Genomic DNA, 18,853 nt, shown 5'->3' on the forward strand with positions numbered 1-18,853 from the left:
AACTCCCCCATCACCCTATTTCTCCTCCTCTCATATTCCGTCCACCTTCTATTTCTAACTGGAACCTAACTTTCCCCCAAAGCTATCTATCTCTAGACACCCTCTCTGAATCTGGCTGCTCCTTCTTTCTCATACAGGCCAAGAGAAGCAGCTGGCATATTCCTTCCTCACTCTCACTTTCTGACTCTTTTCCCATCATCCCTCACTAGCCACTTCTCCTGCTTTAAAGTTCACTCTAACCTATCCAGATCCTTGTCATTATCATCCATAGGTCTTTAGGTCCCACTTCCTCCTTCCCAATAACTCCAGTAACTGCCTAACAAGTCTTCTCCATCCCAATTCCTGCCCTCTTCAAATACCTCAGCTTCCCAGTTCTTCACGCCCTTCAACTCTCAAGACTTCTGTCTCCAGTGTACGTCAGGCAAGCAAAGGAGTGGTCATGTGGTCATACCTTAGGTAATGCATCAGAATGGAGGAACTGGGAAAGGTAGCAGGGAAGGAAACAGGAATGGGACAAATACCTATCCCTATTCAATTGAGCTACCCTCAAATGCAAGAACTCCTACTTACAGCTCTGAATACAGGCTGGGCCCTGCTGCCCTAGCCAGCTGGTCCATAAAAGTCCTTGGTCAGAGACAATTTCAAAGGACTCATAATGAAAAATGCTACCCACATCCAGAGAGAGAACTGATGGAGTTTGAATGCAGATCGAAGCACACTATTTTTTTACTTTATTTATTTCTTTTGGTCTGTGTCTTCTTTCACAACATGACTAATATGGAAATATGCTTTGGATGACTGCACATATATAACCAATATCAAATTGCTTACTGTCTCGGAAGAGGGAGGTAAGAGAGGGAAGGAGAAAATTTGGAACTCAAATTTTTTTTAATAAAAGAATGTTAAAATTTGTTTTTACATGTAATTGGAGAAAAATAAAATATTATTTTAAATAAACAAATAAATGAGCAGGTAGATAGATAGACAGACATATGAATAAATAAATAAATAAATAAATAAATAAATAAATAAATAAATAAATAAATAAATAAATAAGTAGATGTTCTTGGTCAGAAAGGAGTAAACAAGTTCAAAGCTATACCATCTGCTGAAGGGGGAGGGGGAGGGGGAAGGGGAGAGGAGAAAGTTCAAATTATTTTCTGGTGCTAATGGCCCTGTAGTTTCTTTATTTAAAGGAGGTAATATCTATAACCCCAAGGAAACTGCTTCCACCAAGGCAGATCAAAGCATACTATTTGTTACTGTAAACTGTAACTTTATCTGTAACTTTGAGTCTCAGAGAGTTGTCTGGGACACTGAAAGGTTTAAGTTACTGTGTGTAGTCACATAATTCGTATGTGTCAGAAGAATTAAATAAAAGATATTTCCTCTGCATATATTTGGCATATTGCCATTGTTCGGTTATTTCAGTTGTGTGCAAATCTTCTGACCCCATTTGGGATTTTATTTTCTCGGCAAGAATACTGAAGTCATTTGCCATTTCCTTCTCAAGATCATTTTATAGATGAGGAAACTGAGGCAAACAGAGTTAAGTGACTTGCTTAGGGTCACACAACCAGTAAGTATCTGAGGCCAGATTTGAACTCAGGTCCTCCTAACTCCAGACCTAGTGCTCTATCCACTCACAGCACCACCCACCTGGTTCTATACTTTGTATATTCTTATCTATATACATGTTATTTTTCCCCAGCAGAGTGTAAGCTCCTGGAGGACAGGTATTATCTCACTTTTGTTTTTCTCAGTACCTAACACACCACTTAGCACATAATAGGTATTTAATAAACGCTTGGTTGATTGACTGACTTAAACCCAGGTTTTCCTACTCCACTTCCACTCTCAATTCCAGACTTCCATTACTTTTTAATACACTTGATACTTATCTGTATACATGCTGGTTCTCCCCTATAGAAGGTAAGCTCTGTGAGGTAAAGAGCTATCTCACTTTTGGTTTTTGTAGACAGAACTTAGTATAGTTCCTGAAACACAACAGTAGCTTAATCAATGCTTATTAATTGATAGCTCAGGTCTTCCTGACTCCAAGGCTGGCCCTCTATCCAATGTTCTAGGCTGTCCGCCATTACTTTCTTATATATTTTTTATTTACCTGTGTAAATTCTATATCCTGCCTCCCCACCCCCACCTAGTAGAATGTAAGCTCATCAAGGACTGACATTGTTGTGGGGTTTTTGTTTCTGTCTCTGCATCCTGAGCACAATGCTCTACAGATATAACGAACTTAATTAATGTTTGATTGGTCTCCCTTCCTGTCTGATACTGCACAGATGTCCCCATCCAACAAACATGCAAAACTGAAGATAATACCAAAAGACTTGGGGCTGCTCTTTCTGAATCCATAAAAGCCTGTTTGAGTGCACTGACCTGCCCCCATCCCCCACCCCCACTCCATCATCCCTGCTCATGGTGAAAGAGCCATTGTTTGGCAAAAGACAAAGAAGTAACAGGAAGAAGGTCACAATGGGATGAAGTGACAGTGGTAAAAAGGAAGGAGATGCCATCTGGGGCTGTCCACTCCCTCTCAGTGCCTCTCTAAAGGTCATCGTGATGAGACTGTCTGCTTCTCACTCTTCCTCTTCTCATCAAGCTGAACAAGAGGTATACTCAAACAGTAAGGCATCCAACCAGAGAAGGAGTAAATTCATTCAAATTGAGGTACTAGAAGCAGGAGAGGAGGAAGGAATGGGAAAGAAGTGATTAAAACTTTAATTTCCAGGCTATTTGGCCTCACGCTGCGTGCTCCTCAGCCTTATTGATCCATGCTGGTTAACGCTCCAAGACTACCAACCAAGCTGTGATGAGCTCCAAAATAACCACATTTGACATCACCTGCAGCCACCTGACAGCTGCCAAGGCCAAGCTTCTTTACACTAAATGAGATGTCTTTGGGGGTTGGAGACCAGGGAAATCAACTAATTTGCTTCTTAGGTTTCTCAAGAATTAGAGCAAGGGTCTCCAATCTTTTCTGAATTCAAGGCTATTTTTTATTCCTCTAGAGTTGTGTAATCAATCACCCATAGAGTTAAGGGGCATAGAGAGTACACATTGCTAATGGAAGGCTACCATCTGTGTGCCCACTGCTGACAGCCAGGGCAAAAGTGGTAAGGCAATAACGAATGGTCAAACTCTCTCACGCTGGGAATCCCCTTTGACCACTGGAGAAAGGTTACACCAGTAACCAACTGAGAGATCATCTGTCGTAGGTAGACTTCAATCTACCATTTGGCAAGTCCTGAGTATGCAATGTGCACCAATTATCTTTGGGTTATATGGCAGTAAATATGTGTAGGCCAAAATCAAAACTGGGTAAAGTTTGTTTTAGGGGTTCTACACCTACTCTCTTTTGACGCCTGTCCCCTTTCTAGGCTCCCAGCTCTCACATTCAGCAAAGATCCAGTGCCTTCACATTTCTCCTTAACACTTCAAGGGTCTCTCCCAGTTGTTCCCCAATGGAGATTTCAACTCAATATAAAAAAGGGCTTTTGAATAATTAGAGAAAATGGAATGAACTACATGTTGCTGGGTAGCAAGCTTCCAATCACTGGAAGCATTCCAGCAAAAGTTAGACAACCCTTTATGTGAGATGTGAGAACACCACCCTTAAGAATGTAAACTCCTAGGAAGCAAAGATAGTTTCAATTCCTTCTTTTTATCCCCAGTGCTTAGTAGAGCGCCTGGCACATAGTAAGTGCTTAATAAGGGATTATTTATTGATTGGTTAACCTTTATCACCTTGGCCTGTTTCCTCATCTGTAAAATAAGGATAGTAAGTATCCAAAGCTATTGTGAGGCTCAAAAGAGCCACACATCCATGTGTATGTAAAGCCTTTGCAAACCTGAACTCTCTATAAAGAATGTAAGCTATCATTACTTGTTGTTAAAGAGGATTCATGCATAGGTCTAGAGGTTACACTAGATAGCTTCTGAGGTCTCTTGTAATGCTAAGGTTCTATGACATATCAGACATCTTTTCCTTTACAAAACCTGCCCATCCCATGTCCTTTAGCTCTGCTGATAAACTAATTTGTGCTAAAGACTCTTATTAATTTGCTTCCCTCCTAGGGAATGTTTGTAGCAAAGCAGCAACATCTAACATGGAGAGAATGATGGTCTTGGGGCCAGAAGATGTGGGTTCAAATCCTGGCTACCATACTTATTAGCTGTGTGCCCTTGAGCATAAGCTACCTTTCTGACCCTTAGCTTTTTTATCTGTAAAATGAGGATAATACACTACCTACCTCATAAGGTTGTTGTGAGCAAAGTGGCATTAAAGTGCCAGAGAAATGTTAATTATCATTAGCATTCCTCCACTTCAGTACAACTCTAATATCTCATCACAGCGGGGAGGTGACCCTAGTTGACTGTATGTCTCTCATCAGGGAACCAGCATAACTAAGTCCTGAGAAGCTCATCAGCATGTTGGCTGCAGAGGGAAGAAGCTCTCCCTCATGCCCTCCACCCCCACCCCAAGTGCTTGTCTTATAGTCTTTCTCTCCACCTCTGCCCCCTTCCCTAAGCACAGTGCCAGCAACATAGATGACTGATAAATGCACTGAAGTAAAATTCTAGCCATTCATAAAAACCATGAACCAAGGGTCAAAGAGGTTGCAATCTTCATCCATGACAGTGGTCCCCACACTAATAAAATCATGGATACTTAAAGTCTATTGAAATATCTATGCTAGCTATCACTCTGCTTCTGTGCTGGGTCCATCCTGCATTCATGCTTATCTTGGAACTTGGCTAAGGATAAGAGAAAGTATGATTATCTGGGACGGAGTGCCATTCAATCAATCATCCATTTGTTCCTTTCTTTAGTACCTATCGTGTATATTGAGTATACCAATGTGCTAGACGAATAAATGAGACAAGTTTCCTGTACTGATACAGCCTACAATCCCACATGGCAGTAAATGCTACCCAGACCAATGCAGCAAGAAAAAGATCAGCTAGAAAAAGGAAGAGGTCACTTTGGAAGAAAGCATGTGCACTTCCTGATCAATAGAAGCACCTAACTCTCCCACGCATGGAACCTATGGATGAAAAGAATGACAGCTGCACTTCTTGCCCAACATGGATCAGAGAACAAAGAAAACCAACGACCAACCCCAAACTAAAAAGTACTGGCACACTAGGCTTCTCTGGAACTGACAGAGTGACTGGGGCAAAGGGAAGGAGCACGGCTGCACTGGAGTTGAAAGGAGTGACGTGAATTTCTTTTTCCCCTAAGAGTAGAATGATCCGCCTACATGAGCACTAGCATGTATGAATAACAGGAGAGGTCTGGATCCATATGACCTCAGAGTCAGGACCCCAGCCAGGGCATGAATATTCAGTAAGATGGATTCGCTGAGTCAGGCTTCCTGAGGATGGATGGTACAGCTTATGGGCCAGGGCCTGGAACAGGGGCCATTACATCCCTTTTCATCATAAGCCCACTTGACTGCTATGTTGGTGTGTTGCTGCAACATATGCATTGAAATGGCAAGTCTCGTAATTCACCCAGATGGCAGAGAGCTGCAGAGTTGTTCCTCCTAGAGAGACAGATGTTTCACCACTGGGCCATATGGCTTCCTCCTCCTAGTCTTCTCTCTCCACCAGCCCCCACCCCAACGGTGTCAGAAATAAACCACTGTTTGCAGGCAACCTCAAAGTGCTTAAAGTGTGCCTCTTTTTCTTAGCAAGTAATTAAGAACTCTGGATGAGATGTTCCATTTCACAACACATGGGTTTGTACACATGTCAGGAGTAGACATATTAAAGCTCCATTGTGTCAAACATGGGAAACTCATTGCAGTTTTGCATTCTACATAAATATGTTTCTTTTTTGGAACCTGGCCACTCTCTCATAGATTTGTGCCTGTGAAAGACGGTCTTGTTCACTCTGCCATGGCCAGGCAAAACTGCCCCATCACCCGGCTCAGGACAATTCTAGAACTCTAAACTTAGAAGCAACCTCCAGAAAAGCCATATATTCTATCCCCTGCCTTTTGGCTAAACTGACTTTAGTCTTCCTCCTACAAATCAGGGTCTCATTCATTTCCTTTCATTCCTGATACATGAGGAATTACTCAATTCTAATTCCCTCCTAAAATTAAAGCCTTCCTCTTCTGTCCTCAGTAGAAACTGATGAGAGTTGCTCTTTATAGCTCATCCACGACCCCTCTGCATACCTAAGACTGACTTTGTCCTTAACTCATATCACTGCCTTCTCTCTTTTATTACACAAAGGTGGGCAAACTGGATGGTGAACAGAGAGCCTGGATTTTGCTGACGGGAGATGCCCAACCCTGGTATTAGTGGGGCTACCACTCTCAAAACCTAGGTTTAAACCTGTGTGCCTTGGTCTATGTTTAGTTCTTCCCCTCATCTGCCTCCAACTTCCACTAAACTATCAATTCCCATCACTTCTTGCTTCTTTCATTTCCATTTCCACAGTTATCATCTGAGTCCAACATCAAATTATCCCTTGCCCAGACTGTTATAATGCCCTCCTAGTCACTATCCCTATTCCTGATATGTCCACCCTCTAACCTAAGTCAAACTACTTTTCCTAATGCATATTGACCTCCTACATAAAAACCTATAATGGGTTCCTATTACTCGCCAAAGAAAGTCCAAACTCCTTAGCCTAGAATTCAAGGCTCTCCAACTTCGACCAATCTCTCTAGCCTTTACTCCTACTACTCCCTCTCACTATTAATCCCTTATCATCCCCCAAAGTGAATTCTTTCTCTCTCTTTTGAACTCTCATGCTTTTTTAAACCTCCCAGGTATTTATTATAGTCTCCTTTTTATTATGGCTATTCACCAATAGTTTAAGGAATAGTAATCAAATTGATACTACCATTCCCAAAAAGAGAGTGTAAATCAATTACTCTGTTACTCTACTCACCATTCTGGTGACTCTCTGGACTAAGACATTTCTCCCTGATTACCACACCCTAATATATGCTTTCTCCTTCTAGAATATAGAGGGCAGGAAGTGTTTTCTTTTGTCTTTGTATCCCTGGCACTCAGCACAGTGCCTGGTACATATTCATCCATTCACTCAGTCATTCATGTACATGCGATCTGAATATAGTAGGTGCTCAAATGTAATTTGTTTAATCAAACTGAAAATCCAAAGGTGAAATAGGCTGCCTTTGGGAAGGTAGTAGGTTCCTTCTCACTGAAGCAAAGACCATTCCAACTTCCATTGGCTGGTGATGGCTGACAAGATACTTTCAATTCTGTAATTCTGTGATGCAAAGCTTCTCCAAACCTACATCCCAAGAACTTTTCAGTTCTCAATATCTCAGAGCCATACTTTAAGCCCTAATGATTGATGCTAAGTAGCAGAATATGTCTATAGAAAGGGTCAGATTTTAGGGAGATCCTCCAACAAAGAATTATGAGTATGCTGACTTAGCACCATGCCTGGCACACAGTAGGCCCTTAATAAATTCTTGCTGATTGGTTGTTTTTGCCTTCCAGAATACCAGGTCCTAGCCAACTGGACTGTCTGATCTGTCACTAGTTGATACTTAATAGAGTTCAAAAACCTGGGCTATACCGATACCACAAAAGTAGATGGACTACAAATCCTGCTCTGGAATCTGGCTTCTGGTGTCTCCATGCAGAGAGACAGTTAACAAAGATGACATTGGCGGTGGCAATAAAAATGAAGATGAACTCCTAATAAGACTAAGAATAAAGCTCACAATCTTCTTGGCACCATAACTCTAAATGAACAACGAAGAAGGAAGGAAGGAAAGGTAGGACGATGGGAAGGAGAAAGGAAAAGGGGGAGGAAGAAAAGAATCAAGAATTTCCACCCCACTGTGTGCTTAGTCCCCTCTGGCTGGACTGGGTCCCATGCTTTTTACTTGGAACCAACTTCTCACGCAATGCTTCATGTAATTCTATTGTGCAAAAACAAGATTAAAAGGGACAGATGGAACAAAGAGTCAGTCTCCCTAACAAAGGTTCCTCCATTTAGTAAATTAGAGGCTCTTTCCACCTGACACACTTTTAAAGGGAAATCTTCAATTATCATGTGCTTGCTGGACAGAACAACAAAAGAGCTGTCCAGGGATTTTATTTTTAAAGCAGCTAGGAGGCATTGAAATGGCTTCATGTAAAAGAGATACTAATCTAGTCCACATAATTTTGAGAATCCTTTATGGAGAAGCGAAGGACGTTTGAACCCTGCGGCTATTTGAAAAGAGTTCTTTTTTCCCCATAGCCCGTGCATTTAACTTTGCCAAAAGCTTAGCTGGGCAAACACAATGTCCTGTAAATTACCCTGGAGCTCATTTACTCTCTGGCCTCCTCAGTTTATTTTCAAGGATTGTGCCTAAGAAGAAGCTGTCCCTGCTGGAAGGGCTGGGACCGCTAGGTGCAGCTGCCCAGAGTGGGGGAGGTTTGCAGGCACTGGCCAGGGTGCTCTCAGTGTTCCAGTTTTCCAGTCCCTTGATGGTTGCATCTGGGCTTCCAAACAAGGATCAGTGGCTTCCCTACAGCCTTCCCCACCCCGACTTTGTCCAGCAAAAACAGAGATGTGTCTGATGGTTTCAGCTCTTTAGGTGGCATATTTTGCCCCCCCCCCCGCAAAAAGGAGATTAATGGTTTCATTCTGTCCTGCCAAAGTATAAATGATGATGATGATGATGATGACAGCGACGACATTTATAAAGATTTTAAAGTTTATAAAGCAGTTTGCACATATTCTCTGCTTTGAGCCTCACAACAATCTTCCAAGATAAGTACTATAATATTCCCCTCATTTTACAACTGAGGCAACTGAAAAGTGAAGTGGCTGGCCCACGGTCACAGAGCTAGTAAGTGCTAGAACTGGAGTCTGAACTCAAGCTTTCCTGACTCCAAGTCAAGCATTCTCTCCATCATACCACGCTGCAGAACCAAAATCTGGCCCGGTGACAACTGGACACCATCAGCTGACTGAGGAAACGGAGAAGGAAAATAAATAAAAGAAACGAAAACAAGAGAGGAAGCCAAGGAAGACAACCTTCCAGTGCGCAGCACCACAGGGTAGGACATATGCATATACATTTCCCCAACACAGAGACTTCTGCAGAGAAGCTGGGAACCCTCTGTCTTCTGCCTCTTCATTTTAAAATCTCAAAATATTTCCCCTCATAAGACCTAAATGAGAGTAAGTAACTGTTGGGCTCATAGAAATAACTCATTCTGCTTCTTAGAGGGGTGTTATAAAAAGGGTGAGGAGTTTCTGCAGGTGGCAATGGTGCATGGGCTCAGGATTTAAACTCTCTGGGCCTAAGCTTCCTCACCTATAAAACAAAAGGCTACACTAGATGGCCTCTCCCAGCCCTCTTAGCTCGAAATTCTATGGTCCTGTGAATATCCTTGGAAGAAATAGATATTTGGTCAAAGGATATAAACAGTTCTCAAAAAGAATTACAAAAGATTGGCAATATAAAAGAATGCTCCAAATCATTAATAATGAGAGAAATGCAAATCAAAACAACTGCGAGGCTTGACTTCATACCCAGCAAATTAGCAAAGATGGCAGAAGATAAGAATAAGCAATTTTACTGGGATTGTGGAAAGAGAGGCGTTGTTGGTGGAGCTATGAACTGGTCCAATCGTTCTGGGAATCAATATGGAATGTTACAAATAAAGCGGTTAAAGTAACTTTTGACCCAGAGAGTCACGCTAGGCATACATCCCATTCCTCCTCTCTTCCTCCCCATGAACCTGGCCAAGAATACCTTCAATAAACTTTCTCTAGCATCCCTAACTGTCAGGTAACCTTCTCTCAAAGAGACTTCAGTAAGAACCCACTGTGGCAGAGCAATGTGACTTCTCAGAGTCTCGTTGTCCATGACACTTTTCCAATTATGTCCCTGGGATGTGTGCACTATTGTATTGGGATCTTCCACAGGCTGCCTAAGGTGTTAATCACAAGAAAGCACAAAAGGACTAGAGTAGAACAACTCTGTTCCAAAGTCAAGGTCAAAGACACCACGGTCCTTGACAACACCTCCTGATCCCTTCCCTGTTTCCCTGGGCGCACCAGTGTCAGATGTCACAGGAGGACCGTGACACATCGATTCATCAATCAACAAGCATGTTGTGCCAGGCACCTTGCTAGCTGCTAGAAATACGAATACAAAAGTGCAGCAATCCCTGACCTGTGACAAATGAAACAATCCCTACCCTCCTAGTCCTGGAGCTGTTACTTACTAGCTATGTGGCCTTCAACAAATCATCTGACCTCTCTTGGCTCATTTTCTTCATCTTCAAAGTAGGGAGCTGACATTCTACAACTTCCTGGCAGAGTTCAAGACTAGACCTCGGGTCTCCTTATTCCTAGACCAAGGTTCTCTCTACCATAAAACACCGAGAGACCCTTTGAAAACAATAAAATGCTACGATAAAGTAGCAAACGTGGGGAGGCAAGAGAGAGAACCCGAATAGTTATTTTGTGGGTGAAAATCACTGTTTAATCAAAGAAAGAGCCATTAGTGAAGATTTCAGCTAAGAGCTGCCCAGCCTATACCAATCCTCATTAATTGCAGGGCTTCTGAATGTCGACAAAGGCCAGGAGGAAGAAACAAAGCATCAAGCTGAGGCTTGCACAGAAACCTTTTAACCATATGTTCCTGCTCCTAAACTTCCTTTTCATTATCTTACTGACTGTGGCTTATTTTATCTTGAAAAAAACTGCTCCTGCCCAAGTGGAGCCTCCTCCTAGGAGCTCCATTCAAGGAAAGTAGAATACTGCCCCCTCCCCCTCTCTCCTCACAGTAGGGTCACACAAGCAAGCTCACTCAGAAACTCCAAGCAGGGACACCAGAAGGCCTGCTGCTACATCAAAGGTGGGTACATCACCTCCAGAAGGCCACTTGTATGAGAAAGCTCTCTCACTGTCTAGCCTCTCATCCTGTCCTGCTGGAATATCAGCATGGATTGTTTTATCTGATTAGCTAGCTGTCAGGGCCATGACAGGGTTAAAAAAACAAGGCTAGAAGTTCAACAAGGTGGGGAAGATTGCAAAATGGATCATAGAAATCAAAGGAATGAGCAGTGGACATGGTTTAGAGATAATCTAGGCCAAGTTCTTCATTTTACAAATGAAGAAATTATTTCAAAGAGATGGAGAGACTTGCCCAAGGTTGCAGAGGCACAAAGAAGCCGAGCTGAGGTTTTCTGGCTCCAGATACAGAACTTGGCCCATCCTACAGCATGGCAAGAAGCCCTGGGTAGAAATTAGAGATCAGCATGCGGGCATAGGTGAGGCCTTGAAGGCTACAGCATCTGGACTCCCTCGCTGTGATGATGCCTGGAGGTGGGAGGGTGGAGAGGAAGGTCAGCGTGAAGAGGGGTTTGGGAAGTAGGATGTTCAATCAACTAGTCTTTACTGGGCACCTACTGCATGCCCACCCTTGTACTAGGCACTGGGCAGGATATGAGGCAGTACAATAGAGAGGAAAGAATCAGTCAATAAGCATTTTATTAAGCATCTACTGTATGGCAGCCACTGTACTGGTGATAGAGATACTGGTGATAGATAAGTGAACCCAATCCCTACTCTCCTGATCTTGGATCTGTCACTCACTGGCTATATGTTGGTGTTCAGTCGTTTCAGACTTTGTGACCCCATTTGGGGTTTCCTTGGCAAAGACGCTGGAGTGGTCTGCCATTTCCTTCTCAGCTCATTTTACAGATGAGGAAACTGGGGAAAACAGGAAGAAGTGACTTACCCAGGGTCATACAGCTAGTGAGTGTCTGAGGCCAGATTTGAACTCAAGTCTTCCTGACTCCAGGCCTGGCGCTCTATCTACTGAGCCACCTAGCTGCCCCAGCCACATGGCCTTCAGCAAATCATTTAACCTCTCCGGGCTCATTTTCTAAATCATTAAAATAGCGATAATAATACCTGTACTGCCTATATCATAAGGTGGGTGTAAAGGTCAAATACAACAGCAGATATGCAGTTTTTTGAAACCTCTAAAGTGCTATATAAATGTAAGCTCTTATCACGAATAGTCGTAATAACAGACAGGGCAGCTAGGTGGCACAGAGCAGAGAACATTGCTTGAACACTAAGTTCAAATCTGGCCTCAGACACTTACCAGCTGGGTGACCCCAGGCAAGACACTTTAACCCACTTGCCTCAATTTCCTCACTTGACAAACGAGCTGGAGAAAGAAATGGCAAACCACTCCAATATCTTCGCCAAGAAAAACCCATATAGGGTCACAAAGAGTTGGACACGACTGAAACAAATGAAAAGCAACAACAACAAAGTATTAATAAAAGTACGAAGAAATATAAAAAGGTATCCTTCCCCTCAAGGAGTTAAGGATCCATCTGGGAAGATAAGATTAAAAACATGATATAGAGTCGTGTATGATCAGTGCCAAAGAAGGGGTACAGACAATAAGCTCCATTAGAGCTGGGAGAGTGAGAGTCTCTAAACTCCTTGAGGGCAGGACTACTTTACTTTTAGTTTTCAATTTTAGGTTCCCAGTGCCTAGAAAAAGTGTCTGTCACATGCTATGTGCTTAGCAAAAAATAAAAATAAAACCTTGTTGATTGATTGAGGGCTAGGGTGATCAGAGGAGGCAGCACATGAGCTGGCTTTAAGGGATGGGCAGGATTCAAATAAACAACGAAGAGCAGGGAGAACCAAAGACGATTCCCTCCCAGGGCATGCCCTGACTAGGGAGCACCTGGGAGCTGGACATTACATAAATACTCAATTACTTTCGACAACAGAAACAACTCTCACTCAAAGGCTCTGGAAGCCTTCTGGGTCTGGATAGGAGAGATTTAATTACTGAATACAGCTTGCAATTAAAAAATTGCCACCTTTCTCCTTCCATGATGGAGTCAGCACATAGAGCCCTTCTAATGCTCAAGAAAGAAAGTGATCAGGAAAGCAAAAACCTTAGTGAGCAAAACCCACCCCAGCTACTCCCATGTCCTCCTGCCCCTTAGCAACTGACCTTGCCCTTTTTGTGTGCTGTCCCAAAGACAGAGTTCAATTTTGTTTGTTTATTTTGGTCTGGACCAGGGATTCCATCACTGTGGGAAATCCTAGGGTGGAAACTCCCTTCACTAGCTGAGCCAGCAAGGTAAGGGGAATAGAGTCAAGGGACCTTAGTTCAGATCCCACTGAAAATGATTACTGTGTGCTCAAGAACGACCTTGGGCAAGCCACAGCTTCCTTGGGTCTAGTTTCCTCATCTGCAAAATGAGAGGGCATTGCTTAGCACAGAGGGAATGAACTTTTATTAGTTCAATCCAGAACATCCTTCCATGATCTCTGAGGTTCCATCCAGCTCTTGCCTTGGCTTGCTTATTAACTTGACTTTCCAAATGGATTCAAGTGCAAAATCTCACAATATAAAAATAAAAGCCCCACCTCCCTTTCCCAAACACATCCAGTTCTAGTTCTATGATCTACTTTCATACAATTCTACAATTTTACTGTAACTTAGTCTTAAAGAAGTGCCTGGAGGCATGGACAGTTCAGGTGACTTGCTCAGGTTCACACAGCTAATCTATGTCAGAGACAGGACTGGAACCCAGGTCCTTGTGACTCTAAGGCCAGGCCTCTCTCCACAGCAGTATGCTGCCTGGGTCAAGCAGAGAACAAGACTGCTCATAGCATGTCCTTCTCTGAAACAAAAGGTCCAGTACCCCATTAGAGGAGCATTGGCTCAGTTCTCTAGAAGCTTGACAGGGTATTAGTTCAACTGCCATTCATACAGAGAAGCTGCAGCTATTTACACTCTCCAGGTGTGCTTTTCTAATTGGACCCTCATGGTGCTGAGCTGTGAGCCCTAGGAAGTGACTAGTTCTCAGAAGAAGTCCATCTCACCAGAGTTTGTCTTCAGCACCTTCCCTTCACCCATTTCCAGAGCTTCTCATCTTCTTGCCTTTCTAAGAACCCAGGGCTTTCCTGCCACCCCATCTCTTGTGTCAAGCTAGGGTAGCAGACGATAAACTCATCCTTACTGAAACATGGTGAGCATGAGTGAGAATCAGAGCAGGGTACAGCAGAAAGACCACAGCTTAAAGAGTCAGAAGACATGAGTTCGAATCCTATCTCTGCTACTTACTACCTACCTATGCGACCCGAACAAGACATTTAATGTATCTGGACCTCAGTTTACCCAATTGTAAAATGAAAAGGTTGGACTTTATTATATCTAAAGTCTCTTCCAACTCTAAAGTCAATGAAATCTGTGACTACTGAGTTAACTCTTCCAAGATATTTCTATTCTAAAAGAAGATGCAGAGAGAGGGCATTGCTTAGCACAAAGAGAATGAACTTTTATTAGTTCAATCCAGCGCATCCTTCCAGTCATCTGGGTTTGCAACCTCAGGGACATCTCTGACTTTTCCCTCTCCCTCACTCCTCATATCCAATCAACTGATGTCTTGCCAATTCAACCTCCACAATCTCTTTCCCATCCACCCCCTTTTCACCATGCATACGGTGACCATCCGAGTTCAATCCTGAAATACTGCAATGACTGTCAACTGTCCATATTTCCAGAATCTCCCCCCTTCCCAAAAGTAGAATTGCCCAAGGTGTTAGAGATGGAAGCAACCTCAAAGATCATCTGGTTAGTTCAAACTCCTCATTTTATAGAAACTAGGGCCTAGAGAGATGAACTGATTTTCCCAGAATTGCTCCTTTCTCTAAATTTCTCCATCAATCACATAAATTTAGTACTCAATAGAATGAAAACTCCTTGAGGAGAGGGATTATTTCTTTTCTTCCTTTGGGCCCCTGGCACCTACCATAGTGCCTTCCACATAAAAGACAAGTGATAAATGTTTGCTGGATTTGTTAAATTACATTCTAGCATGTAGTTGTTATCTATTTGTTCTATATCTGTTTGCCTTCTCTGATGAGGCAGTAAGCTCCTTGGGGGTAAGTACCAAGCCTCAAACATCTCTAGCATTCCCTACAGTAACTACCATGGAGCTGGATTCAGAGTAGATGTTCAAGAAATACTCACTGACTTGACTCATTTCTCACCCCCAAGCTCCTACTAACCCCACACTTCTAACTGCCTTGACAATAGCATCTTTTAAATAGTCACAACCATATATCTTATGATTCCCCCTGCCCCCGATCCCTTGCTTCCAACCTTCCCTTCACTCCTCTCTAGGGTATACTCCTGACTCTCCTGGACTCCTAGGCCAGCCCTCTCTCCACCACGGCATGCTGCCTGGGGTAAGCAGAGAACATGACTGTTCATAACATGCCTGGCACTTGCATCTCTTTTCTCCCCTCACTTTTCAACTCCTTTCTATGTGCTGTCTTCCCCCACAAAAATATGAGCTCCTTGAGGGGCAAGGTCTGTCTCTCTCTCTGCTTATATGTGTATTCCCAGAGCTTAGCACAGTGCCTGGCACATAGTAAGCACTTAATAAAATGGCTTGTTGACTTGGCTTGACTTGCTTGTTGGCTTGACTTTTAAAATAGGTCCATGTATCCAATCTCCTAAAACAAACAAACAAAAAACCATCCTCCTCTAAAACACCATCTTGCAGCTGGTTTCCCCAGCTAAGCAGCTCATGTCAGCCAGTTCTGCACACAATACTAGCATCAGACATCATAAACATTGCACACTGAAAGAGATCTGAACTGCCCTCCCAAATCGGCATATTATGATATTATGAAACTGGGACACTTAGCACTCTGCAGCGTTGCCTGCCTTCAAAGGGCTTCATCAACATTACCTAATGAAAATTATCCTGGGAATTTGGCATCCCTTTCTTAGGTGCCCCTTGCTGACATCCGAGTTCCCTCTTAGGATTTTCCTGGGACCATAACTCTACTCTCTAGTGAGGACAAACATTCCCATCAATCTTGCCTCCGGCTTTATGAATCTAATATAAAGCATCCAGCCTGAATCGCCACAAGCCTGAGGGGGGAGAGCAAAAGGAAAAAGGCATGTGATGGACCCTGCCTGCACCCCTTTGCCCACCCCAACCCACCTCTAGTAGGTCCAGGAATGCCTGCAGTTGCCTTCGTTACCCAGAGAAATAGGGGACATGTCCTCTCTGCTGGCTCAGCTCTCCTTTGCTTTGTACTTTTTTTCCATTCTTTTTACTGCAAAACTAACCCAATCCAACCCACTTATTCCAGTGTTGTTTTTCTCATTCATGCCCCTAATGCAATTAGGATTGAGTTTCTCCAGCGTTAGGGGAGATTTAACAACAGTGGGGAAAATTGTCATTTCATTCCCAAACATCAACACGCCTACACTCACCCAATCTGGAGTCTCTCTAGCTTCTGCTTTACCTACTTGAATGGCAGCGAGAATATTAACAGGGAAAGCCTTGCTCAAAGTTAAGAGGCAGAAGGAGCTTTGATGGGGGAAGTGGGTGCTGCTTCTTTCGTTCATTAGGTGGGTTGTTCCTACCCCTATACTGAGAAGGCTGTGGTATTAAACTACATCTTAAGACCAGGCTCTCTTAGAAAATGGCAACTTTCCAGACGTAAGTTGAGGGTAAGGAGGAAGGCCTGGGACTTTCTTGAATGATAGGATAGTAAAGCTGGCAGGGACACCTTGAAAATCATCTTGCCCAAACCCCCTCATTTTACAGATAAAGAAGTGAGGTCTTAAAAAATTCAATGGCCAGCCCATGGTCACACTATCTTTTTTGAAACAGACCTGAGACTCTACCCTAACGTTTCTTGCCTATTGGGCCCAGTACTGTCTTCACCACCCTAGCCTATTTCCAGAAAAGAGACACGTACTAGGAAAACAGACTCCAGAGCAGGATGTGAAAAACTGTGACTAGCAGCAAGAATGCCCAATTTAAAGGCAGGAACCAGATTCTAATCACAGCGCCACCATTTCCAGGGGAGCAAACCACTTAACTCCTCTGGCTGTCAACTTTCTCATCTGTGAACTGAGAAGACCAGACTGGATGACTCCTATAATTCTTTTCAGCTATGCATCACGTGATCCTAGAGCTAACCCAAAGGGAAATGGTGATGTCGCCAATGCTTGTCTTCAGCACATCACCCCTTCTGTCATGGACCCAAGGTTGGAAAACTGCAGCATCCCCCACACCCCCCACTACTGGATGTTTTCCTACCTCCTTTCACTCATCCCCACCCCCTGCCATCAAAGCTTAACTAGTATTGTTCTTTTTTTCCAATCTGTCCTGTAGTTATGTTCTTTACTGTGTCCACAGTAGATATTGGGTTATTAATCTGATAAACTAAGCCAGATTAATGTGTTCCCTACATGTTACATCCTCCCAGATAACACAATGCCTTAGTCCATGTAAAATTAATTTGTCTCCAGTAGATCCCTAAGGTATGACACCAAAGGGGAGAATCTCAGGTTCAGTAATAGACAAAATCTACTCTGAATTACGGACAGATGTATTACACATAGGTACATGATATTATGTAGGTGGCTGCTGACTTCAATCATGGATAAGCCCTGCAATTCATCCAATTACCCCAGGTTTACTCATATGACAAATGGGCTCCTCCCCCACCCCTCCAATCAGGCAAGAACAGCAATTTTCCCCTACGTACGGATGCAGATGTCTCCGTTCTCATAGTATCCCGGGCAGCACTGGGATCTCCGTCGGTACATGGTCCTGAGGCCTCTCCGATACGCCGTCTTATAACTTATTCTAAATCACAAGACAGAAAGCCACTTGAAAGCATTGAAAATCAATCACTCCTGTTAGAATTATATTTGTGTTAAGCTATAGCGAGGATGCCATTCAATAATTACTTTAAAATGCATGGAGGCTTCTGATGTGAAGGAACACAATAAAACAAAATCAATAGGGAAATCTTGACACTAGCAATATTGAGTGTATTAGAAACGCAGCATCTGCTAATGCCTGCCAACTCTCCCTTACATCCAGAATGTTTCTTAAGCAGATTCTTGCAGTCCTGGAGAAAAAAATGTTGGGGAATTTGGAGGACATCTCTAGCCTTAAGGTAACAACACAAAGGGGGTATCCAGAGGACGGAGCTCGAAGGGACCTTAGAGAGGCAAGGTAATAAGACTTGGTACTGCAAAGGCTTTTAGAGATCATCTAGGCCAACCCCATCACTTTACAAAAGGTAAAACTGAAGCCCAGACAAGTTAAGTGATTCGCCCCAGGTCCCAGAGACAGTTAAATGACATAGCTGAGATTTAAAACTAGGTCTTCTAATTCCCAGTCTAGTGTTCCTTCTGCTTCATATCTGGTCTTTGTCTCCTCAGTACCCCTTGTCAATGGCTAGCATGGGATGGACAGATGATTAGATTAACTCATTTCGTCATTCCTATTGTCCTTTTGGAGTTTCTTCCCAGAGGGAAGGGGGAAAAAGGCATCCAAAGAAGCATGTTTTCTCCTGTTCATCATTCAGAGGCACTCAGAGAATTGGAAGCACTTTTTTCTGCCAAGAACACCTAAGGGCTATATTCTCCCCCTTGGGTTAACACTGTCCCTGCTTTTCAGAACCAGAAGGGACTCTAAGAGATCCTTTTGTCCAACTCCCTCATTTTACAGGGGACACTGAAGTGGGGGAGAGGGAAGGGCGGGGGAATGGGAGAGGAAGGGGAACTTGTCTGAGATCACACAGTAAGCAAGTAAGTGTTTTCATCAATTCTTGGGTATCCACTCTCACCAAGAGGAGCAGTGGCACGCATAATACACAATAACAGATAATCCCAAAGTCATTCCCATTGGGTTTTGGCAGGAAGACAGATAGAAACAAAGAGGACATGATGCTGCATATTTGCCTTAATAAGTAGGCTGAGAGAACATTAATTTACTTTTCCAAAGATCACTGTTTCTGACT

At 43.2% G+C, this 18,853-nt stretch overlaps 1 protein-coding gene across 3 annotated transcripts in view; it reads right to left on the minus strand.

The window, feature by feature from the left end:
• MEGF11 (multiple EGF like domains 11) overlaps positions 1-17,663 on the minus strand; it is a 292,447-nt gene extending 274,784 nt beyond the window's left edge. For all 3 annotated transcript variants that reach the window (XM_036735788.1, XM_036735786.1, XM_036735789.1), the window contains exon 1: positions 17,588-17,663. In XM_036735788.1, the coding sequence (XP_036591683.1) occupies positions 17,588-17,648 (61 nt within the window). In that variant the 5' untranslated portion in view covers positions 17,649-17,663. The remainder of the gene's footprint in view (positions 1-17,587) is intronic.
• Positions 17,664-18,853: the final 1,190 nt, after the last annotated feature.

Source organism: Trichosurus vulpecula, chromosome 8 (assembly GCF_011100635.1).
Source record: "Trichosurus vulpecula isolate mTriVul1 chromosome 8, mTriVul1.pri, whole genome shotgun sequence".
NCBI classification, from domain to species: Eukaryota; Metazoa; Chordata; class Mammalia; order Diprotodontia; family Phalangeridae; genus Trichosurus; species Trichosurus vulpecula.